General features: G+C 38.6%; 1 protein-coding gene and 1 pseudogene across 4 annotated transcripts in view; one reads left to right on the forward strand and one right to left on the reverse strand.

The window, feature by feature from the left end:
* Positions 1 to 25,649, reverse strand: part of RALBP1 (ralA binding protein 1) — a 54,696-nt gene that overhangs the window by 19,997 nt on the left and 9,050 nt on the right. For all 4 annotated transcript variants that reach the window (XM_077899967.1, XM_077899969.1, XM_077899966.1 and 1 more), the window contains exons 2-3: positions 3,274 to 3,572; positions 927 to 1,385 (exon numbers count right to left, since the gene is read on the reverse strand). In XM_077899967.1, the coding sequence (XP_077756093.1) occupies positions 927 to 1,385; positions 3,274 to 3,517 (703 nt within the window). In that variant the 5' untranslated portion in view covers positions 3,518 to 3,572. The remainder of the gene's footprint in view (positions 1 to 926; positions 1,386 to 3,273; positions 3,573 to 25,649) is intronic.
* On the forward strand, positions 17,334 to 18,664 carry LOC144315100 (glyceraldehyde-3-phosphate dehydrogenase pseudogene; annotated as a pseudogene).

A 25,649-nucleotide genomic window follows, 5' to 3' on the forward strand; every position in this document is an offset into this window, starting at 1 on the left:
AAAATCAAAAATATCAAATCTGCCCTCTAAAAATGTGTATGAACCAAATAAATGGAAAAGCTCAACATAATCTCTATATTCTAAATATGTATGATTTGACATATCATGAAAATGTGTTACCAACAAGTTTTATAAAATACATCTCCAGTATTAAGAAACTGAATTAAAGGAAAGTAATGATTTGGAACACAGATGTTACACAGGGCAAGACTTCCATACTACACAATAAAAAAGTCCTACTACTTTGCAAGAAATAAAATCTTTTTCCTTTTACATTTTGCTTGATTCTAGACACCCACATGAGATATTCTTGCCAAATATGAAATTTAAATTTTCACACAAAGGGAACATAAATAAATGGAAAATCAATTTCATTAATCTATGTAATAGCTGCACATGGCTGACAAAAGCATTCACATTTGGGCCTAAACATTTAACAAAGAACATTTCATGTCCCTCAGCTTAACTCAGGAAATACGATTATGCTAATAAAAGTGTCTCTGAAGCGTCCTTTACCCAGATATCTCCTCTCCTTCACAACACAGAGCTCTGCTCAGAGAGGAAAGAGGTGAGAAGAATACAGCACAGTCTGAGCACACCAGAGCGAAGGGACACTACTCCTATGCTTTGCTTATACTCAGCCGGGCGGCTGCAAACTATGAAAGACTCATGCATAAAGCCTCTAAAGCCTCCTAATGGAAGGTAGTATCATAAGAAAAAAGCAAACTATCAAAACACACACAAACACATACACACACGCACGCGCGCGTGCAGTGAGGGATTTTTGTTCAACTGCAAGGATCAAGGAAATGAATAAGGCTCAGGACCCATGCTACAATTTTCCTCACAAGCTAATCATTTTCCTTTCTTTAAAAAATGAAGGTGAATTTCTTAAAACCCCCAAGAGAAGCACATGTCCTCAATACCTGAAACTCTGTAGATGCCTTCACACTTCATGCCATACTTCTCCACGTAATCTACACACTCACGGAAAACCGCTGGCAGCCGAATGCCATCGTACAGCATGGTCCTCTCAGCTGCATCAGTCAAAGGGACTCCAAAGATGGGTTTGAGGTTCGGAACATCAATCTGAGGCACCTCTGGCTCCTGGATTGGCTTCTTCTTTTTCTTCTTCTCCTTCCACTGTTTAACAACATCAGCTGCTGTCAAGTCTTTTGACTTCTTCTCTTTATGTTTCTCTTCTTTGTGCTTTTCTTCTTTATGTTTTTCCTCTTTGGGTTTCTCTTTAATTTTAAAATCCTTCTCTTTCTTTTTAGAAAAGCTGGGCTTCTTGAAAACATGAATTCCCTTGGACCTCTTCATTTTGGAAGGACTTTCAGCTTCATCTCCAGAGCTGTCTTCCTGAAAGGCAGCATAGCCTTCAGCTGCCAAAGAAACACAGGAAACAGAAGTCATAGATCTGTTAAATGTCAAACCATGCCTAAACTCTCTAAAAACAGGACCAAAAAAACAGCGCTACCTGGCACTGGCTACCTTGCTTTTCATTTTCACTTCATGGTCAATCCCTCCTGGGTACTCCCAGTAAAGGAACAGGTTTCTTCTCAGGTAAAATGAGATGTGGCAGTGACATCTCCTGGCCACAAGAGGGGAAATGCAGAGTGCCAGTTACCATCACAACTGGTTTTAGGTGGAAGTTTGGCAAACCAAATACTATGAATACACAACAAAGGATCTACAGAGAGAGGGCTAAGTAAGAGTCCTATAATATAGAGCGTTCTTTCTGGAAACTGCAGCAGGGACTGAAGCTTCATTTGGGTGGAAGACAGAACCAGGAAATTTCCGAATCTCTGGATGGTGGCCAAATGCACCGGCCCACTTATGCATCATGAGCCTTGGTGTACACACACCGACACTTGTTTTATATCATATTAGAGCTATCCTAGCTTGCTTCTGTTATCTCAAAATATAATTCTCCTATTCTTTTCTTTAGCCAGCTACCTTGCAAGCTATTTCATAACAAAGATTAAAAATATTTCACAAATTACCTTCCATTTAAAATACCACAAACTCCACACCAACCAGAAGGGCAGAAACCTTAAGGGCATTATACCATGATCTAAAACAAATGCGGTTCTCAGACACTGCTGGTGTGAGTGTAAACCACTCTGGAAAATTGTTTTTGCAGGATCTATGAGACTAATGCTAAGATGAGTATGGCCTATAATACAGCAATTCCACATCCAGGCATATACACAACAGAAATATGTATAAACACCTACAATGACACTCACAGAAGCCCTATTCATAACAGTCAAAAATGGAAAACAACCCAAAAGACCAAGAATAGAAAAAAATTCTAGTATATTAATGAAATGAAACAAAATCCAGCAATAAAAATGAACAGATTACTGCCACATAGAATAACATGGATGAATCTAATGAATACAACTTTGGGCAAAAGAAACTAGATGCAAAAGGAAATCTGGTATCAGTTAGATAAATTCAAAATCAGGGAGTTTCAAGCTATATTGAAAGCAGTTTACCTTTGGGAAGGGTGGAAGATTCCCTTTGAAGGGATAATGGAAAGGAATTTCTAAGCTGCTGATAATGCTCTATTCCCAGAGGCTTATAATTTCAGGACATACACCCTTTTTGTAATAACTCATTCAAGTTATATACAATTTGTGCATTCTTAGTGCTATGCTTCAAAAAACAAATTAACTTAAAAATACCATAAAACTCCAAATAAAGCAATACTGAAAATAACTCACCTGATCTGCTTTTAACATACTAAGGTGCTATGCTTAAAAAATTCATCTTTCCAAAATAAAAAATAAAAAAAATATAAATAAAATAAATTAAATTAAATTTTAAAAAATTCATCTTTCCTACTGAATAGGAACTATAAATAGAATGCATTATAGCATTTGCTTAAGACAAACAAATAACTACTTTTTTTTTTTACAGTTCCAATAAAGTATAGTACTGCAACTGGCTTACACAACCTAGCCAAGAAAGTAATATTCTATATAAGGGTGAAACTCCAGTATCTACTTTTTATGCATTATTTAAAATAATCAATATAAGAAACTTTCATCATAAAACTTTACCATTTCTGGAAATTTGGTATTTTTATTTGCAAGAGTAAGACCCTAAAATACAGCTCTACTAAACAAAAATTGAGATCCAGAAAAGAACAGACAATGTCAAACAAGAGTCTTTGAACACTGTCTCAGAAAATAGCAGGTGCATGTAATTTGAGTAAAAGTTTATCTGAAATATATCAAAAGCACATATAAAAATGGCACTTACTCCTTTTTTCTTTTTTCTTAAATTTTCCTTTTTTCTTCCCATGGTCTTTCTCATCATCAGATACTATGTCAGGAGGTTCATGGAGGCTGTCATGGGGAGGAGAGGGCTCGCCGGTGCGGTACAATCCAGGAAACTTAGTAGGGCTGATCTCCTCAGAGCTGGGGGTTCGGGTAAGACCACTGCCATGCTCCACCCTGCGGTGTTCACTGGGGCTGCTGGTGGGGGGCAGGAAGCACTCAGTCATTCTGCCTCCCTGATGAGACAGTGAAGAGGGTTTCTCTGTTACCTATCCATTACACCTGCACATAGGAAAAAAAGGTCATCAACACCAGTCAAAATACAAAAGCACCTCCCCACACACAAAACATATTGAGTACTCTTGCATTTACAAATCAAAAATATTTTTCTTCATGACCCCTCTTTAAAAATATTCATTTTATCATCTCAAGTTATACTCATTACACATTTCAGTTTTCAGAGCTTTCAAAGAAAGCACTAGCATCTTTAAGTATTAGAAAAATAAACTAAATGAAAATCAGAGTTCTCAAAGTAGCACACAGAGCTCCTTTTACAAAGAAGTCCCCACAGTAAGAAGCTTCATTTTGTTTTTTGGGTTTTTTTTAAAGATTTATTTATTTATTTATTTATTCATGAGAAACACACACAGAGAGATAGGCAGAGACACAGGCAGAGGGAGAAGCAGGTTCCATGCAAGGAGCCCGACGTGGCTGCAGGCAGCGCTAAACCGCTGCGCCACTGGGGCTGTCCCAAGAAGTTTCATTTTGATTGCTCTAATCAACATAAAATCTTACTATTTTCCTTTATGAACAAATTACAAGTAATAAATTATATAAAGACAACTTATATAGCTACAGATGAATAGTTCAGAATCATAATTAAAATTTACAATAGTTGTGATATATTTGATGATTCATACAATGACAGATCCTTAATTATAGTTATATACTGTATTATATTAGGTAGTTTTTGTGTTGATAATAACTTTAATTTTATACTCCAATTATGTCAAAAGAAACAAGGGAGCCCTTATTTGTTCAATCTTAAAATACACACAAAGCACACTGACTAGAATGGACACTGCAAAGGCCAACCATAGTAAGAACTCAAGATCTGTTCACTTCTTTCTTTCTTAGAGGTTACACAATCTATATACAGTCAAAAGTTACTTGGATCAGTTCTTATTCCTCTTTAATATCCTTATAATACTCATTTGGAAAACTATTAGAATCACTCATTTTCTCTTTGCACTAACTTTTAAGGTTATCTTACAATTTAAAAACCCCACAAGCCCTAAATGACAAGATCAATAAATCTGACCATGAACAGTCAAAAAACAAGCAAACATTAAAAAAAAATAAATTGGCAATCTGCAATAACTAAGTTCTTTAAAGAGCAAAGAGTTCTTAGAAATCAGTAAAAATATGAACAAATCAGGATACCTACACAAAGCACATGATGCAACTTATAGAAAAATGACTAATATCCATATGAAAATAATGTTCAAGTACAATTCTAATTTTTAAAGCATAAACTTAAAAAGTTACCATTTTTCTAACATCAGACTGGCAAAGAACAAAAAAGTACATAATACCCAATGTTGGTAAAGATATAAGCAAAGAGGGACTCATGAGACTATGTACTGATAACATAAGTATAAATTAGCACAATCTTTTTTGAAAAGCAATTTGGCAATATCTATCAAAATATAAAACGTACTCTCTGATCCAGGCATTCCTTTTAGGAAATTATTCTTCAGATACACTTTCACAAGAATTCATGGATGTGCACATGAAAATATTCATTTCAGAACTCTAAGAGCAAAACTATAATAATCTAAATGGCTATCCATAAAAGATCAATTATGATTTACCCACATAATGGAATATAAATTAATACACACAATTTCTGAAAGCTTATAAGAAACAACTACTGTTAACTCTTGAAAGTGGTAAAATGGGAGAGAGAGAAAGATTTTTTTTTTATTCCTTCAACATAGTTTGAACCTTACCATATCCTTTTATTACTTTCATTACTACTGTTGTTTTTAAAAATGTACAGGGCATATTTTTTTAATTTCATAAAAATCATACAGCATTTAAAATCATGTTTTTAATACTATTTAATAATACAGAGAAAAGGCTTTCTTTATAGCACAATATCAATATTTAAGTATATGAACATACATGCAAAAAATGGTAAGAACAGGGGCACCTAAGTGGGCTCACTCAGTTGGTTAAATGTCCGACTTTTAATTTCGGCTTAGGTCATGATCTCTCAGGCTTGTGAGATTGAGCCCTGCATCAGGCTCTGCACTGAGCATTCTAGCCTGCCTTGGGATTCTCTCTCCCTCTCCCCCTTCTCTCCCCTGCTCTCATATACACACATTCTCTCTCTCTCTCTCTCTCTAAAAAAAAAAAAAAAAAAAAAAAAAACTTAAGTACAAGAGAATGTTAATAACAATTCTCTGAATCCTAATATCATAAGTGACCTATGTTTTCTTCCTACCTTCCTGCATTTCATAAATTTTCTACCCAGTATGTATTATTGCTCATATAATCAGGAAAACATAAAAAAAAATCAGAAAGTTCCATTTAAGATCTCTAAGGATCAAAAAAAAAAAAAAAAAAAGATCTGTAAGGATCAGTCTAATTCAATTTTCTGTTTGGCTACTGTTTTTTAGAAGTACAGGCCATTTTCTCTTCAATCAAAGGCATCGTAAGTTTTAACAATTACGGGATTTGAGGGTTTACGCAAAGCTAGAGCCCAACAGCATAAGTTACGTATTACAGGTGAGGAAACTGAGCTCCAAAGAGGAAGCCAAAACACAGCTTCAGGAAGGAGCACAGCTGTAAACTACACAAATAAACCTGCTTATAAGCATCCCTTCCACACTGAGCCATTTTGTCTTAAGCTCCCCTGGCTTTGCACACGATGTCTTCACTCCTGGAAAGCCAGCCCCCCTTCTAGCACCTCTAGCACACCCATCCTTCACCATGACTCCTGAAAATGGGAATGAGGGATCTGTTTGAAGTGATGGAAGTAGCCTAGATTTAGACAGTGGTGACAGCTCACAAACTAGTTGATTTACTAAAAATCACCACATTATACACTTAAAGTGGGTAGATCTTATGGTATGTAAATTATACCTAAATAAAGCTGTTTAAAAAAAAAACAACAACAACAACAACAGGATCAATTACCAGCAACACTTTTTCCAGGAATCCTCCCTCACCACTCCTTTTCTGTGCTCTCCAAATCTCCAGAACACACCTCCAGCACTGCATGCACTATGCTGTGTTTTAATTGCCTGGGCACCCGTCTGTCCTGTCCAGCAAATTTGTGAGCTCCAGCATTTAACACAACACAGGGCATTATAGGAAGTACTCAAATTACTCAAATTAAGTTTACTTAATGAACTAATTAGTTTCTCCCATGTCCTCAACATATTGTATATTGATGATGAGACAAAGACTAGAAGACATGAACCTAACCCTTAGCCTCACATTTGAATTAAGGAAACAAAGCAATGGAGCCCAAATTTTGAGTTCCTGTGGCTTCAGTAACATTCACATACATTAACCTTAGTACATCCTGTGAGAAAAGAAGTACTTTGCCAGGTTCACAAAGGGGGAGCCCAAGGCTCAGAGGCCTGCAGTAACTTACCCTAAGTCACACAGCAAGCAGTAAAACTGGGATCTACCCTGAAGTATCATTTTTTCCACTGCACTGCCCTTCATGTATCACACCCAGAAGAGCACATTCACGCCAGGAGGAACAGCGCAGTTAAATTAAGACACAAGCAGAAACACAGGGCTTATCTGTGGGATGGCAGCAAGCCTGGTCTGATGGAACAGCTCTTGGGAAGGATAGGAGAGGCATGGAAAGACAGGTGGGTTCTGAACCGAATGCCAACTGAATGCCCAGCTGAGGACTTCGGCCTTGATGTGGGAGCCGAGTCATCACCAATCACAAAGCCAGGAAGTGATAAAACGGGGACCTAGAGGAGTAAGGGTAGGAATATGTACCAATGACACATGGATCTGGGTGCTCCTCCTGTCTTCCTGCAGCATTTTGTAACGTTCTCTCTGTTCACACACTAGCATTACTCAGTTTCCATCCTAGACTGACAAAGAGGACAGGTTTGTTCAGAAAGTGTTCAAGAGATAATCTTACAAAAACTACTCTAGATGATTATGTGTTGACTTGCTTCCACTACAGTTGGGAATGAGTAGAAGGAAGGGCAGATCTAAGAGCATACATGAAGGGTGAAGGCCTGAATGCAGGATGATTTAAAAGCAACAGGTCTCCATTAGGACACACTGTTCTGAGCACTGGGGAGCCACAGCAAACCTAAGCTTCAACAAATAAAAATGGGCAGACACAGCCTCAAGGATCCATGGTAAATTTGAGTAGAAATAGCTAAAGGTAAGGAAAAAAAACACAAAAATTAAAAATTTCTACTTCTAACGGAAAAGAAGAATGGGTGTAAATTTGTAAACATTTGAAGAAAGAATACTTACCCTACTCCTCTTGGTGAAGTACAACTAAAAATCCTGGCTATTAGATTTAAAAAAAAAAGGACAACCGACTGATAGAGAAGAAGGTTAGTAGGTTAGGGACCTCAGGATTCTAAGAACAGAGTTGGAAGTTCCCTGAGTTTTCTTTTTGCCTCTACATCCCAGACTTGGAATTCAGTCCAAAACCCAGAAACACTGATGGGCACAGATGAAACAACAAATGCCTGCTCTCTCTAGCCAAAGGACTAGGAAAGGAGCTGCCCTACAAGAGGAAACCTTTTAGATAATAATGGTCTACCCCAGGCAAACACCACGAAAAATCTGTAGCCCTCCCTGAACCACACCAGTAAGAGGGAGATTAGATTTGCACCCTCATGGGGTGCCCCAAGTAGGGAGCTGGGCCTTTCACACCGGCCAATTGGTAAGAGTACTCTGCTCTTGCAAGGGTATCAATGGAGATTCTTCCAGTGAAGAATCTGGACTTCTACCCCCAAACTGTAAGTAACTAAGCATCCTGCTCCATTCCTGCTAGGTAGTCTCAGAGGCCTATCAGAGAGTTAGGATTTTCACCACCACCCAGTGGTAATGAGGCCACCCCACTTCAGTGTCAATAGAGCCCACATGGGAAGCCAGAAGCAAAAGAGGAAAAAAGAAAACCTCCAAAGAAAAGATTAATTACACAGAAGACAAATCGTAATATAGAATTAAAACCAATAATTACATTACGGGCAATCGAATATACATTCCAATAAAAAGGCAGAGAAATCAGGGTGCACAAAGAAGCAAGATTCAGTGATCTGCTGTTTACAAGAGATGCACTTTAAAAATAATTACTACACAGAAAGGTTAAAAGCAAATGAATGGAAAAGATATACCATACAAACATATAAATAACATCAGAAAGGTGGAGTGACTATAATATCAGACAAAATAGACTGCAAGACAAGTACTGCAGAAATAAAGGACATCCCCACAATCATAAATGATGTAATTCTACACATGTACACGTCTAATAACAGCTTCAAATACATGAAGCAAAACTGACAAAATTAAAGAGAGAAATAGACAAATCCCCAATTATCATTATCACAGAACTCTCTCAGTAAATGATGAAACAAGCAATCTAGACAATATCTCAGCTGGGGGGATCCCAGGGTGGCTTAGCGGTTTAGCGCCGCCTTCAGCCCAGGGCCTGATCCTGGAGACCCGGGATCAAGTCCCACATCAGGCTCCCTGCATGGAGCCTGCTTCTCTCTCTGCCTGTGTCTCTGCCTCTGTGTGTGTGTGTCTCTCATGAGTAAATAAATAAAATCTTTTTTAAAATTAATTAATTAATTAAACTAAAACTGTAAAGAGAAAAATGGGCATGAGATGGCAAAACCTTAGCAGCACAGTGGTTAAACAAATCAAAAATACTAATCCACAAACATTAAAATATTAAGTATGTATGTTGCATATAAAATACAGTACAGATGCAGGAGTTGCACTATACTAAAGGTAAAAAATGTTACTTCTGCAGTATCTGACAAAAAAGTACTAAATTAACTTTTATGACAGTTATAATTGAGGTAAAGCAAAAAAAAAAGTTTCATAAAACTACATTCAAACTTAACTAACAGTAGCTTAAAACCATTCACTTTTTCTCCAAAGAACTAGGATACACATTATTCTTAAAATAGTTTTTCTGCTCAGGAACTAGAATTAATCAGCACATGTAGTAATAATCACTCACCCATGCAAAAGGACAAAGTAATCTAAATAGGGAAGAAAGAAAGATCACAGCGTTAAAGTCTCCCGAAATGAGCTTCTGAGAATTACTCTAGTGGTTTATTAAACTTGATAATGTCAACAGAGGAAAAGACCTATTCCAGAAAACCAATAACCTGCTTAACTAGTTTACAAGTCAAACAAATTCAGGGACGCCTGGGTGGCTCAGCAGTTGAGCGTCTGCCTTCGGCCAAGGGCGTAATCCTGGAGACCCGAGATCGAGTCCCACATTGGGCTCCTTGTATGGAGCCTGCTTTTCCCTCTGCCTGTGTCTCTCTTCCTCTCTCTCTCTCTTCCTCTCTCTCTCTCTCTGTCTCTCATGAATAAATAAATAAAATCTTTAAAAAAAAAGTCAAATTCTGTATTTTATAATCGTTCTTTATTGATAAATACCAGGCTAAAATTCAGTAGAAGCAGCTTTCTGTTGTTTCTATAGTTAATACACTACATACTGAAACTCTACCCAGTATTAACCTATTATTTGGGAATGCCGAATTTTGTAAACAGTATCTGCACACATAATACATTTTGTTCTTCAAATGACATAGAAAGAAGTTTTCTCAGAATTAAAGGACAAGAGTGCTCAGATCACAAGAGACCACTAAGCACCCCACACAATAAAAGAAGAGACCCACACTGAAGCACATTATGAAGTTTCAGAGCACAATGGGATAGAAAGATGATACTAAAATAGATTCCAACCAGGAAGAGCACTTACAAAGGATCAGTGCCAATTTGCCAACAGGAACACTGGAAATTTAAAGACAGTAAAGAAATAGTTTCAAAACTCTAAAAGGAAACTAGCTCCAACAACCATTCAAGCATAATGGTAGAAATAAAGAGATTTTCAGACACACTGTCAAGGAAGGTACTTCCCATACATTTTCTCAAGAATGCCAACAACTTGAGCATAACCTTGGAAAGCAGCAATGGAAGCACCAGGAAAACAAGCCTGTGACCAACTAGTGACACAGTCCACAGTGACATAAGAGGAAGAGCTCCTGGGGACAATGGGGTTTACAGACCTCTGACCACATGGAAAAGAACAGTAAGATCTGGTAAAGAGCTGCTTTGGGCTTTTGGAATAAATCTGTCATAAGAACAGAATAGAAAAGCAAATAAAAATAAGAAATAACCATTAACTGCTAGGAAAAGAAAAAAGTAGACGAGAAAATGAAATTGTAGTCTACTGCCTAGCTCCGCATTACACAATATTTGTCCAGTCATCATAATGAAAACAATGAACACTGATTCAATCAAACATTGTGAAAGGGATGATTATATCAGAAGGCTAAAGGGAATTCAGGAAAAGGGCATGAAACCTAAATAGTCATCTACCATAATACCCAGTTAATATGCCACACCTAAAACTAGTATCTGGAAAAAATAGCAGTTTAAGTATATTATTTAGAAACAAAGAAATAAATACCAAAAGAATTAGCTGAGAGGAAAAAAGTAAGACTGGGGGGTGGGGATGGGGGGGTGCAAGAATGAGACTGGGAATAGAACTTACAATGGAAAATTGTAAGTCTTTCAGTACTGCTTTTGGGAGGGTCCCCAAGGTCACCCACATAACTCAGCATATATCATACTCTCGGATGATATCTATTTCGTGAAAGGATACAAAGCAAAAACAGCAAAGGAAAAGGCAAGCAGAGAAAAATCCAGAGGACACCAGGCTCAAGCTTCCAATCCTCCTGCAGGGCGTTCACAGCAACAAACTGAACTCTTCTAGCAACAGTAACACGTGAAGTGTCTGCCAGGCAGCTCCTCAGACTGAGCCAGGGTCTCCATGGAGCCTAACATCAACCAGAATTCCAGACTCCCAGAAAGAAAGCAGGTCATCAGCAGATACCGCACTGCTTTTATCAACAGTTGAGACACAGTGAGCCACTATTCTCATTTAGGAAAAGTTTTATGTACCATAGGGAACTTAACAGTCAAGTTCTTGGCTGCCAGCCAAGGATCCACCTTGCAGGCAGGTCTTCCTGTGGACAATAGCCTCAGTCTGCTATAGTAACTCTGCACAGGTATTATTTGGTATCTTAAACTATCTTATGAATTATTCTGAAACAATTTTAAAACAAAAAAAGTCAGGGACGCCTAGGTGGCTCAGTAGTTGAGTGTCTGCCTTTGGCTCAGGATGTGATCCTGGAGACCCGGGATCGAGTCCCGTGTCAGGCTCCCTGCATGGAGACTGCTTCTCCCTCTGCCTGTGTCTCTGCCTCCTCTCTCTGTGTCTCTCATGAATAAATAAATAAAATCTTTAAAAATAAATAAAACAAAAAAATATATAACTTACAAAAAAAGAATACTGCCAATCTTATTTTAAAATCAAATAAAAGGAGCAGCCCAGGTGGCTCAGCAGTTTAACACTGCCTTCAACCCAGGGCGTGATCCCTGAGTCCCGGGATCGAGTCCTGCATCAGGCTCCCAGCATGGAGCCTGCTTCTCCCTCTGCCTGTGTCTCTGCCTCTCTCTGTGTGTCTCTCATGAATAAATAAGATCTTAAAAAAAATAAAAAATGAAATGAAATGAAATAAAATAAAATAAAATTAATAAAATAAAACAAAACAAAACAAAACAAAACAAAATAAAATAAAAGGAGTGCCTGAGTGGCTCAGTTACTTAAGTGTCCAACTCCTAATTTCGGCTCAGGTCATGATCTCAAGGCCCTGAGATTGAGCCCCACGTCAGGCTCCTCACTCAGTGGGGAGTCTGAGATTCTCTCCTGCCCTTCCCCCAACTCATACACACACTCTCTCAAATAAATAAATCTTTAATAAATTAAAAAGAAATAAGTAAAAGAAAAAGAGATTTCCCTTAAAATAGGAATATTACCATAAAATTGTTTAAGCTTATAATAGGATAGCTATAATCCTTCAGATGAAGCAGATAAAGTTTAGAGAGGTTCATATCAACAGTGAATGATATTATCAACAACCCATGATAGTATGTTTGAAGTTTACGATCTGTGTCCAGTAAATGCAAACTAGCATTCACATTTACAGGCTTGACAATAATTTATCATGCACATCCCCACAGACCAACTGCCATCCAACTCAGATTGTTATATAATCAGTTCTTTCAAATTTACTAATATTTGTTTATAGCTGTACTTTAATAGAAATTTTACTCTTTACAAGAGTTATTGTTTCTTTTCTGTACTTTTCTTGTATATTACCACCAGGCTTAATCTTTAGTTTCTCTTCTATCCCCAGATGCTTATCTAAACAAATATACATTTAGAGTCCCCCATGTCACTCACAGAAATTCACTAAATGACATGGTGATTTCATGTTTCTCACTCAGCTTCTCAACATTCTCAGTGTCACTGATTAGAGCAATATACCTAAGACAAGACATATGTGTAAAATAAAATTTTATTTATTTTTTTTAAAGATTTTGTTTATTTATTCATGAGACAGAGAGAGAAGCAGAGACATAGGCAGAGAGACAAGTAGGCTCCTCATGGGGAGCCCAATACAGGACTTGATCCCAGGACCCCGGGATCATGTCCTGTGCAAAAGGGAGACACTCAACCGCTGAACCACCAGGTGCCCCAAAATAAAATTTTAAAATGTAAAATTCTGAAGTTCATTGTAATGAAAATTAATGCATGAATGCCTTTTCAATGCCAACGTCCACCATATAACTAATGACAAGAAAACAAAAAACTAATGTTAGTTCAAGAAATTGATTTAACTCAATCTGTAAAATCAACCTCCAGATGAGACCAAAATTTGAAGAGCATAAGAAACAGATTCATAAATACAGAGAACAAAACTAATGACTGCCAAAGGGGAGGGGGGCGGGCAGTTGAGCAAAATGGGTAAAGAGGAGTAGGAGGTACAGGCTTCCAGTTGCGGAGCGAATAAATCACCGGCAAGAAAGGTACAGCAGCACAGGGAATATAGTAGATGGTATTGTAATACCATTGTGTGGTAACAGATGGTAGCCACACTTGTGAGCATCATATAACATATAGACTTGTGGAATCACTATACTATACACCCGAAACTAATGTAACCTTGTGTATCAACTGGATTTCAATATCAAAAATAATAATAAAATAAAGAGCAAAGCTTTAAAGTGAAAGTTCAGACTCTGAGGATTAGAAGGTCAGGTGTTGTTGAGGCACCTGGGTGGCACAGTTAAGTGTCCAGCTCTTGGTTTTAGCTCAGGTCATGACCTCAGAGTTCTGAGACCCAGCCCCATGTTCAACTCCCCACTCAGGGAGGAGGGTGCTCCCTCTCCCCTCTTTCCTTTTGCTCCTCCCCCCACTCATGTGCAAGCACGCACACATGCACACACACACTCTCTCAAACAAATAGATAAATCTTTAAAAAAAAAATGTCATTTGTTAGAAAATGAGCATCCAAAACACACAGGAAATAATTCCACCTTCCGCCTACAAAGTGAAAGACTGGGAAGGACACAATTCAGTCTTACATACAGCTGTCCAAATCAAAGAATATATACATTTATTAAGTATCAGGGGAAAATGCACACTGGACATTTAAACAAAACCTTTAAAGAAAAACCTTTAAACAAAACCTTTAAACAAAAGCCTTTAAACAAAACCAAAAGTGCTATCACTAGCTGTCACTCTAATACAAAGAAAAAAAAAGTTTTCTCATTTAAAAAATTATAATAAATATCATTCAGTAAGGGGCAGCCTGGGTGGCTCAGCGGTTTAGCGCTACCTTCAATCCAGGGCATGATCCCGGATGGAGCCTGCTTCTCCCTCTACCTGTGTCTCTGCCTCTCTCTCTCTCTCTCTCTCTCCGTGTCAATATAAATAAATAAATAAATCTTTAAAAAATATATCCTTCAGTAATTAATAAACAAACCATTTTTAAAGGAATGGTATATTCCTTGGGGGATGGAGGGAGATGGGTTCCTGTCACATTTCATAATCACATAATCTATTCTCAAGTAAATCTTAAATGAGAAACTAACTGGAGAATGGAACAATCAAAAAACCTTAACAATAACTTTTAAACAGTACACCATGGGACACCTGGGGACGCTCAACAGTTGAGCGTCTGCCTTCGGCTCAGGGCGTGATTCTGGGGTCTGAGGATCAAGTCCCACATTAAGCCTCTGCAGGGAGCCTGCTTCTCCCTCTGCCTATGTCTCTGCTTCTCTCTGTCTCTCATGAATAAATAAATAAAATCTTTAAAAAAATAAAATAAAATAAAATGCACACCACTGGGGGCACCTGGGAGGCTCAGTCAGTCAGAAGAGCATGCAACTCTTGATCTCGGGGTTTTGAATTCAAGCCGCAGGTTGGTATAGAGATTAGTAAACAAAACAAAAACTTAAAATGCACACCACTAGTTACAACAGAAACTGGGCAGTATCTAGTCTATGGTTCCCAAGCAGTGCACTGAGACACCCAGAGCATCATAAGCCAAGTCATATACAGCCATGGGGTATCTTCAATTTGAGACAAAGAGAGTACCCAACATCTGTCAGACGCTGTACAAACTACTAGCTAAAAGAAGTTCAATTTCAACATTAGGTTGAGCTACATTCCTTTCAATGACATATCTTTGTGAAGTGGGATTTTGGGGAGTAATAGTCATAATTTTCTTTTAAAGTACCGAGAGAAAATCAACATGAGACAAGAAATAAGAGTGGCTACGTCCAATCTGATTACAAAGTATTTATATATACAGTATCCAGCAGGCAAACCATTAGTTAAGAGTGAAATAAAAATATTATTCTCTTTCAATTTATGTGTATTTTTTCAAATGTCTACTGAATGTCATGACGTAAGTACACATGAAGTTATGCGACCCTACCAATAAAACATATGGAACTATTAGGTATTTCCATTAGGCTGACACCAGGTCTAAGAGCAGGATATGTACAAGATGAAGCTGAAATACCATGTCATAAAAGAAAGTAAAAAGTTATGCAAGATGCTTGGAATCAAGTCAAAAGGACTCCAAAGCTAACTAGAAGATGCTCCCACTGGCCAAAAATTAATAAAATAATTGCAATTAACTAAAAAGTATCAAGTATATTTAAATCTATGAGTTCAAAAAAAAATAAAAATAAAAAAAATAAAAAAATAAAAATCTATGAGTTCATAATGGCAGTGAAAAATTAAACTCATTGGTCACTTTGGAGGATGCTAGACTACCATCTCATTATTTAGGATAGCTGGTAAATAAAGGGGGGGAAAACATTTATTCTAAATTTCCTATACAAAATGTTGATGCAACAAGTTTCTTTGATCTTTCACTTAATAAATGAAGAAATGGACTATTGCCACTTAATCAGCAATTTAAAAATAAATACTGGCAATGATTACCAATGGTTCATAAGATCTCACACAAAAAAGAAAGAAACCAAGCCTTAATGTGTTTTCTGATGGACACACACAGCAGTCTTGCAAAAATAAGCAAACAAAACCTTAATCTGATTAAGACTCAATATCTGTAGGGTATAAAATTTAGTTTCCTTAGTTAATATTCGCAAAAAAAAAGGGGGGGGGAGGAAGAGTGGGAGAGTGAACATAAAAATTAAGAGACTTAAGACCAAGAATGAGAAGACAAGCCACAGACTAGAAGAAAATATTCATAAGACTATTAATGTAATAAACAACTGTTATGTACAAATAGTTATGTAAAAGAACTCTTGAAACTCAACAAGAAAACCAATTTAAAAACAGGCAAAAGATGACAACAGACACCAAAGAAGACGTACAAATGACAAACATGAAAATTCTCCATATATGTCACGAGAAAAAGTGATGAACCTAGACAAAACAAAGCTAGATTTTTTAAAATTATTTTTCTTTAAAAAATGTTTTGTAACTGCGTATGGTGATGGATGTTAATTAGACTTCTTGTGATCATTACACTATATTCTTGAAATAAATGTAACATTATATGTCAGTTATACCTCCCTAAAAAAGATGTTTATGGCAGCTAACTCAGAGAATTATATTTATTCATAATTGCCAAAACTTAAAAGAAACTAGGATGCCCTCTGGTAAAGTGAAAGGATAAACTATGCTATACCCAGACTACAGAATATTATTCAGTGCTAAAAATAAATAAGCAGAATCCTAAATAGAGAAGAATTGTTAAGTGCCTATTACAAAGTGAAAGCCAATCTAAGAAGGCCACATACTATACTGATTCCTATTATATGACATTCTGGAAAAGGCAAAACTACAGAAACTCCTAAAAGATCGATGGTTGCTGTGGCTGAGGGAGGTGGCAGGGAACAACAGGCAGAGCACACGGGGTATGTGAAAACACTGTGATACCATAATGATGGGTACATGTCATGTCGTTATGTATTTGTCCAAACCCACCAAGAATGATCTTTGATGTAAACTATGGACTGGGGGATTATGATGTGTCAATACAGGGTCATCAGGTGTAACATGTACGACTCCAGTGGGGGGGGGCGGTGCTGATCATGGGGGAGGCTATGCATGCTTGGGGGTGGAGGGTATATGGGAATTTCCATATCTTGCACTCAATTTTGCATCTAAAAATGTTTTTAAAAATAGTCTTTTAATTTAAAAAAATTACCTGAGGAAGCTAAATATAATGTCATAATATACTCATTTTCTTAAAATGCTAAACTTAAGTTGAAAACTTAGATGGCATCTGCTGCTTTTCAATTGTGTTACCATAGAAATGGGATAATAAAATGAGCTTCAATGAGCCTTTTCTCCAGTTTTATATCCATACTTTTGTTTCCTAGAATTTTCCTAGGCAGAAAGTCAACGTTCTTGATTCACTACTTCAACTTTGGAACAAACTACTTAATATCACCAACATCTAAAATTACAGGTATAGGGGCTCTCTGCTCTTCCCCGTTCGACAGACAGTTGCATCTTCTGATGCGGTGCCAGCCGCGTCCCTGAGACACAATGGTGAAGGTCGGAGTGAACGGATTTGGCTGTATTGGGCGCCTGGTCACCAGAGCTGCTTTTAATTCTGGCAAAGTGGATATTGTCGCCATCAATGACCCCTTCATTGATCTCAACTACATGGTGTACATGTTCCAGTATGATTCTACCCACGGCACAGTCAAGGCTGAGAACGGGAAACTTATCATCAATGGGAAGTCCATCTCCATCTTCCAGGAGCGAGATCCCGCCAACATCAAATGGGGTGATGCTGGTGCTCAGTATGTTGTGGAGTCCACTGGGGTCTTCACCACCATGGAGATGGCTGGAGCTCACTTGAAGGGCGGGGCCAAGAGGGTCATCATCTCTGCTCCTTCTGCTGATGCCCCCATGTTTGTGATGGGCACGAACCACGAGAAGTATGAGAACTCCCCCAAGATTGTCAGCAATGCCTCCTGCACCACCAACTGCTTGGCTCCTCTAGCCAAAGTCATCCATGACCACTTCGGCATCATGGAAGGCCTCATGACCACTGTCCATGCCATCACTGCCACCCAGAAGACCGTGGACAGCCCCTCTGGGAAGCTGTGGACGGCCGAGGGGCTGCCCAGAACATCAGCCCTGCTTCCACTGGTGCCGCCGGGGCTGTGGGCAAGGTCATCCCTGAGTTGAACGGGAAGTTCACTGGCATGGCCTTCCGTGTCCCCACCCCCAACGTGTCAGTTGTGGATCTGACCTGCTGCCTGGCGAAACCTGCCAAATATGACAACATCAAGAAGGTGGTAAAGCAGGCATCGGAGGGCCCCCTCAAGGGTATCGTGGGCTACACTGAGGACCACGTTGTCTCATGAGACTTCAACAGTGACACCCACTCTTCCACCTTCGACGCCGGGGCTGGCATTGCCCTCAATGACCTTTTTGTCAAGCTCATTTCCTGGTATGACAATGAATTCAGCTACAGCAACCGGGTGGTGGACCTCATGGTCCACATGGCCTCCAAGGAGTAAGAGCTTCCTGGACCACCAGCCCCAGCAAGAACAAGAGGAAGAGAGAGGCCCTCAGCTGCTGGGGAGTCCCTGCCCCAACTTAATCCCCCAACACACTGAGAATCTCCTGACCTCCAATTTACATCCTAGACCCCGAGAAAGGGGAGAGGCTTGGAGAGCCCTACCTTGTCATGTACCATCAATAAAGTATACTGTACCCAGCAAAAATGAATGGATGAATGAATGAATGAATGAATGAATGAATGAATGAATAAATAAATAAATAAATAAATAAATAAATAAATAAATAAATAAATAAATTTACAGGTATAGGGACACCCGAGAGGCTCAGCAGTTGAGCATCTGCTTTTGGCTCAGGGCATGATCCTGGTCCTGGGATTGAGTCCCACATCCAGCTCCTTGCAAGGAGCCTGCTTCTCCCTCTGCCTGTGTCTCTACCTCTCTCTGTTGTCTCTCATGAATAAATAAAATCTTTAAAAAAATAAAAAATAAAATTACAGCTATAATTTATGAATCTTCCTTACAAAGTCTTTCTTCCCTCATCTTCCCTGGCTCTCTTTCTTTTCTTTAGTAGCTCCGTATCCAACTGCATTTATCTAAAGGCACCCACCGCTGGCAGGTTGGTGAAGATTCTTATCTATAAAAAGGTTAAGAGGAAAACCCTGGTCACACAAAACTAGCTTCTACAACTGACAATCATACCTCATTTTTGAGGCAACAGTATGCAGTTTTATTCTCAACCTGTCACAATATCTGCTTCTCAATTTTCAGTGTTTTTAAATTAATCTAACATTCAATTCATAATGAACTGTGATGCTTCATCATACCATGATATTAACTCTGAAAACAATTATAAATGAGTTTTACTAGTATTTTTAACATTTTTATGTAAAAGCTTCATTTTTAAATCTTTGTACAACTTTTCAACGTAACCAGTTTTAAGAACTTTCCTCAAATATAAATAGGCCTAGTAGAACCTGGCATACAACAAGTACTCAACAAATACATATTCCCTCATTTCATGTATTACAACTGTTTAGAATAGTGGGATGCTTGGGTGGTTCAGTTGGTTGGTCAGCTACCTCTTGATTTTGGCTCAGGTCATGATCTCAGTGTCATGAGATCGAGCCCTGCATCTGGCTCCTCCCTTGCAGGGAATCTGCTTGGGATTCTTTCCCTTGCCTTCTGCCTCTCCCCACTGCATGCTATCTCTAAAATAAGTAAACACATCTTTTCTTTAAAAAAAAAAAAAAAGCTGGGCAGTCCTGGTGGCTCAGCGGTTTAGCACCACCTTCAGTCCAGGGCGTGATCCTGGAGATCCAGGATCGAGTCCCACGTCGGGCTCCCTGCATGAAGCCTGCTTCTCCCTCTGCCTGTGTCTCTGCCTCTCTCTCTCTGTCTCTCATGAATAAATAAAAAATCTTAAAAAAAAAAAAAAAGCTGCGTAGAAATAGAAAGTATACATATTTAGGGGCACCTGCAGGTCTCAGTTGATTGGGCAACCGACTCTTCAGTTTGGCTCAGGCTGTGATCAGGGTTGTGGAATCAAGCCCTGCGTCAGGCTCCAGGTTCAGTGGGGAGTTTGCTTGAGATTCTCTTTCTCCCTCTACCTCTCCTCTTACTCATCTGCGCAAACGCACACACTCTCTAAAATAAATCCTTTTCAAAAAGTATACACATTTAGGGACACCTGGGTGGCTCTGCGATTAAGCGTCTGCCTTAGGCTCAGGTTGTGATCCTGGAGTCCCGGGATTAAGTCCCGTATTGGGCTCCCTGCATGGAGCCTGCTTCTCCCTCTGCCTGTGTCTCTGTCTCTCTCTATGTCTCTCATGAATAAATAAATGAAATCTTTAAAAAAAATTATACACATTTATACAAACATCTTTCTTTGTGTATAAAACATCTCTGCAAGAACATACAAGAAATACTATTCCTTTGGTAGTATTTTTAGTGGCTGAGAAAAACACAATTGTATTATTTGTCTGACCCAGCTCCCCTTCCCTCTGCAAGGAAACTGGGAAATACCTTATGGAGAGATAATTTGGTAAATAGGAAGTATATGGGCTCTAGAGCCTCAGAGACAATCTGGATTCAAATCTTAGCTCTATCTGGAACATAATTATGGGTTCTGACTAAATGCCATCACCTTTCAGGGACCAAATATCCTTATCTGTACAAAAGAATGTTGACATCTGGCAAGACATAGCCAAGATTTAATAAAATGAAATTCCTCAGACAGGAGGTACTCAGTAAGTAGTAATATTAGCCAATATTTAACTGTGCTATTAACTATAAAAAAGCAAGAGCATAAACATGTCTGGGCAAAACTTGAGATTTTCTAAACTATATTTCTACCCCGTACAAGAATATGAAAAAAGGAAGCTTTTCTTACCTTCTTTTTGACTGTCAATTTGAAAACACTTCAAAAAATCTTAAGTACATTTTCATTTTTTATTTCTTTCTACAGATTTTATTTATTTATTCATGAAAGACACAGAGGGAGAGGCAGAGACACAGAGGGAGAAGCAGGCTCCCCACAGGGAGCCCAATGTGGGATTTGATGATGGGATCATGCCCTGAGCCAAAGACAGACGCTTAACCGCTAAAGCAACCCAGGCGTCCCCTTAAGTACATTTTTAAAACATCATAAACAAATTCTTTAAAGTTTTTATTATAAATTGTTAACATTTTTAAAAGATTTGGAGAGACAGCAAGAGAACATTTGCCAGCAGGGGGCAGCAGGGGGCGAGAGGGAGGGAGAGGGAGAGAGAAAATCTCCAGCCTGACTCCACACTGAGCACTAGCCAGACACAACTCGATCTCACAACCTAAGATCATGACCTGAGCTGAAAGCAAGAGTTGGATGCTTAACCAACTGAACCACTCAGGTGCCCCATCATATACTAATTTAAAAAGCCACAAAGAAACTTGGAAAAAATACTGGTACTAGACATGGCAATTTTTTTTAAATAAATTTTTATTTATTTATGATAGTCACACAGAGAGAGAGAGAGAGAGAGAGAGAGAGAGGCAGAGACACAGGCAGAGGGAGAAGCAGGCTCCATGCACCGGGAGCCCGACGTGGGATTCGATCCCGGGTCTTCAGGATCGCGCCCTGGGCCAAAGGCAGGCGCCAAACCACTGCGCTACCCAGGGATCCCCATGGCAAATATTTTTTTAAGATTTATTTTAGAGAGAGAAACCGTGCTCGCACATGTCCAGAAGCAGGGGGAGGGAGAGAAGTGGACGGAGGAAATATCTCCAGTAGACTCCCCACTGAGGGCAGAGCCTGACACAGGACTCAGATCTCATGACCCTGAGATACAACATGAGCTAAAATCGAGAGTCTGATGCCCAATCGACTGAGCCACCCAGGCACCCCTTAGACATGGCAAATATTTTATAAAATTTTCTTAACAAGAAAAACAAGGGATGCCTCGGTGGCTCAGCAGTTGAGCGTCAGCCTTTGGCTCAGGACATGGTCCCCAGATCAGGTCCCCGGATTGAGTTCCTCATCAGGCTTCTGCATGGAGCCTGCTTCTCCCTCTGCCTGTGTCTCTGCACCTCCCACCCCCTGCTCTCTCTGTCTCATGAATAAATAAGAATTTTTTAAAAATTAAAGAATTAAGAATTAAAGAATTAAAAAAAAAAACATGGTAGAAGGTATGTACAAAAAAGGTATTTTTTTTTAAAGATTTTATTTATTTATTCATGACAGAACACAGAGAGAGAGAGAGAGGCAGAGACGCAGGCAGAGGGAGAAGCAGGCTCCATGCAGGGACTCCATCCCGGGACTCCAGGATCATGCCCTGAGCTGAAGGCAGCGCTAAACCGCTGAGCCACCGGGGCTGCCCCCAAAACGATATTTTAAACATGAAGGCAGGGTGCCTGGATGGCTCAGTCAGTTAAGTGTCTGCCTTCAACTCAGGTCATGTTCCCAGGGTCCTGAGATCAAGCCCCACATGGCACACTCTGCTCAGCAGGGAGCCTGCTTCTCCCTCTCCCTCTGACTCACTCTCTTCTTCTGCTCATGCTCATTCTGCCAAAAAAATAAAATCTTAAATTAAGGGTTAAGCGTCTGACTCTTGATCTCAGGGTTGTGAGACCAAGCCCTGTGTCAGGCTCCACACTCAGCAAGGAGTCTGCTTGAGATTCTCCCTCTCTCACTGTCCCTCCCCCTCTCACCCACTCTAAAATAAATCTTTTTTAAAAAGATATTTTGAAAATAAAGGAATAGGGGTGCCTGGGTGACTCAACCATTATGTGTCTTCCTTTGGCTCAGATCATGATCCCAGGATCCTGAGATAAAGCCCCACATGGGGCTCTCTGATCAGTAAGGAGTCTGCTTCTCCGTCTCCCTATGCCCCACCTCCCAGCTTGTTCTCTCTCTCTCTCAAATAAATTAAAATCTTTAGGAAAAAAAAAAGAAAATAAAGATGGGATGAGCACTGGGTATTATACTATATGTTGGCAAACTGAACTTCAATAGAAAAAAAAGTAAAATAATACAAAAATGAAGGAATAAGAAATTAAAGAGATGCTCTTTTCAACCACAAATTTTCTTAAGATAAATCTGATACCCAATAATGGAAAGATAATGGAAAGGTGTAAAGAGATATCCCCATATACTACTGGTTAAAGTATAAACTGGAGTGTTTTGAGTATTTGTTCCTTGAGCACTAGCCACTTTACAACTCTAGTTAGCCTTAATTTCCTGGGAAATTTAAAGGGAAATCTAGAAAAATCTATCAAAAATGAATATTCTCACCTAGCAATTCCACCATCAAAATCTTAGCCTCAAATACACAAAGTAACCAAAAATCTAAGTAAAAGGATGCTTATTATAGTGTTTATAATGGCCAGAAAGCCTTTATTTATATTGCATCTAAGTACCTAAAATCCTTAAAAAATAAAGCACTGAAAAAGAGAATATACTGACCCTCTGTATGCTCCATGAAACATAAAATTCACTTGATTTATACTAATACATATAGCCCAAAAATAAGTATAGTATAATAAACAAATGGGGAGTAATGTTCACAAAACGCTGGAATAATAAATGGCAAACGCAACTAAAAACTGTCAGAATCAACTTTTCCAGAACACCAGAAACTAACCAAAAACTTATAGCAATCCAGAGAGTACTTATTCCAGGAAAACAGCTAAATCTGGGTAAGAACATAGAGCTTTATAGCATTTAACTTACTCTTCTCCTATCCTGGACTCTGCAGATCAGCGGTGACCATGAAAACAACAGCCCACATTCCTGGTACTGGGATGGCGAAACAAACCTCATTCACATACAAACTGGAATTGTTTTGACCGATCTAGTGGTTCCCTGGAAGATGTGCTGAAAAGTCTTGCTTTAACTCACCTAATGCTGCTAACTCAGACTTCCTCCAGAGCTAACGCCACTACAGAACACAAAGGATGTTTGTCAAAAACATAAGCAGGCAGACAATTTCAGTACCTGCTGCCTGACACAATGACTAACAGTTGGGGCAAACAAACTGACCAAACACCTTGAGAAGAAAGCTTGGGCAATGAGATATTTTGAGAAATAAGAACCTTGAACAGCTTCAACAGATTTCCTGTTGAATCTAGGACACAACGTGTATGCCCAGGGCTGTGCACATGCTGAGAAATTTTGCCAGCTCTTGGTTGACAGTTTTTTTCTTTCAGTACTTTGACTACGTCATCTCACCACTTCCTGGCCTCTATAGTTTCCGGTAAGAAGTCAGAACAGTCAGCTGTTAAATATGAGGATTCCTTGTATGTAAGGAGTCACTTCACTCTTGCTTCTTTTAAGATTCTCTCTCTTTGTTTTCGATTATTTGGTTAAGATTCTCAGTATGGCTCTCCCTGAGTTCATCCTATCCAAGGAGTCCCTATACTCTCATTTCTGAATGACCTTCACCTCTAGACAAACAGGAAATTAAGGCTAACTAGAGTTGTAAAGTGGCCAGTGCTCAAGGAACAAATACTCCAACAAAACCACAAGACCCTTCTGAAGACACTAGGGGATATTGTTGGTACTAAATGTTTAAGGATATACCTGTTCAATCATTAGCTGACAGAACACAGACATAAACTTCAGTGGGCACACATGACAAAGATTATATACGCTACAAAATTAGTTCAGAAAAGTTCCTAAACAAACTAACAACAGCTACAAGTAGCAACATCTCTGGGGGGAAAGGAGAATCTAATTTCCTAGAACATGCCATATTATAATGCTCAAAATGTCCAATTTCAACAACAAAAAAATGCATACATGTAAAGAAAAAAGACAGGCCCATAACACAGGGAAAAAAGGAAATCACTAAAAATTCTTCCTAAGGAATCCCAGACATTAGACTTACTGGACAAAGACTTCAAATAAATATGTTCAAAAGCAAAAGGAAATTATGTCTGAAGAATTAAAGGAAAACATAAGAACTCTGTCTCACCAGATAAAGAATATTAACAAAGAGAAATTTTTAAAAGAATCAAATAGAAATTCTGGAATTGAAAAGTATAATAACTGAAATGAAAAATTCACTATATGGGCTTAACAGCAGATTTGAAAAAGCAGGATAAAGAACAAGTAATCTTAAAGATATATCAGCCTTGGAATCAGAAAGAAAAAATGAATGAAGAAAATATAACAAAGTCTAAAAGATCTGTGGGACACCATCTGGCACATCAAAAGCAAAATGGCAGTACCAAAAAGAGAGGAGAGAAAGAAAAGACCAGAAATAATATTTGAAGAAACAGTGGCTAAAAACTTCTCAAATTTAATGAAATACATTAATCTACAAATCCAAGAAGCTTACCAAACTCTAAGCAGGAGAAATTCAGTGAAATTCACACCGAGGCACACTATATTTATCAAATAGTTCAAAGACAAAAAGAGAATCTTGAAAAAAGCTACAGTGAAGTGACTCATCACATACAAGGGATCCTCACTATCATTATCAGCTGACTTCTCATCAGAAACCATAAAAGCAGAAGGCAGTGGGATGACATAATCAAAATACTAAAAGGAAAAAAAAAAAAAACCTGTCAACTGAGAATCTTTACCTTGTAAAATTATCTTTCAAAATTAAAAGAAAAAATAATATATTCTCAGAGGAAGAAAATCTGAAAGAATTCATTGCTAATGGATCTATCCTACAAGAAATGCTAAATGACGTCCTTCAT

This window comes from Canis aureus, chromosome 6, assembly GCF_053574225.1.
Source record: "Canis aureus isolate CA01 chromosome 6, VMU_Caureus_v.1.0, whole genome shotgun sequence".
NCBI classification, from domain to species: Eukaryota; Metazoa; Chordata; class Mammalia; order Carnivora; family Canidae; genus Canis; species Canis aureus.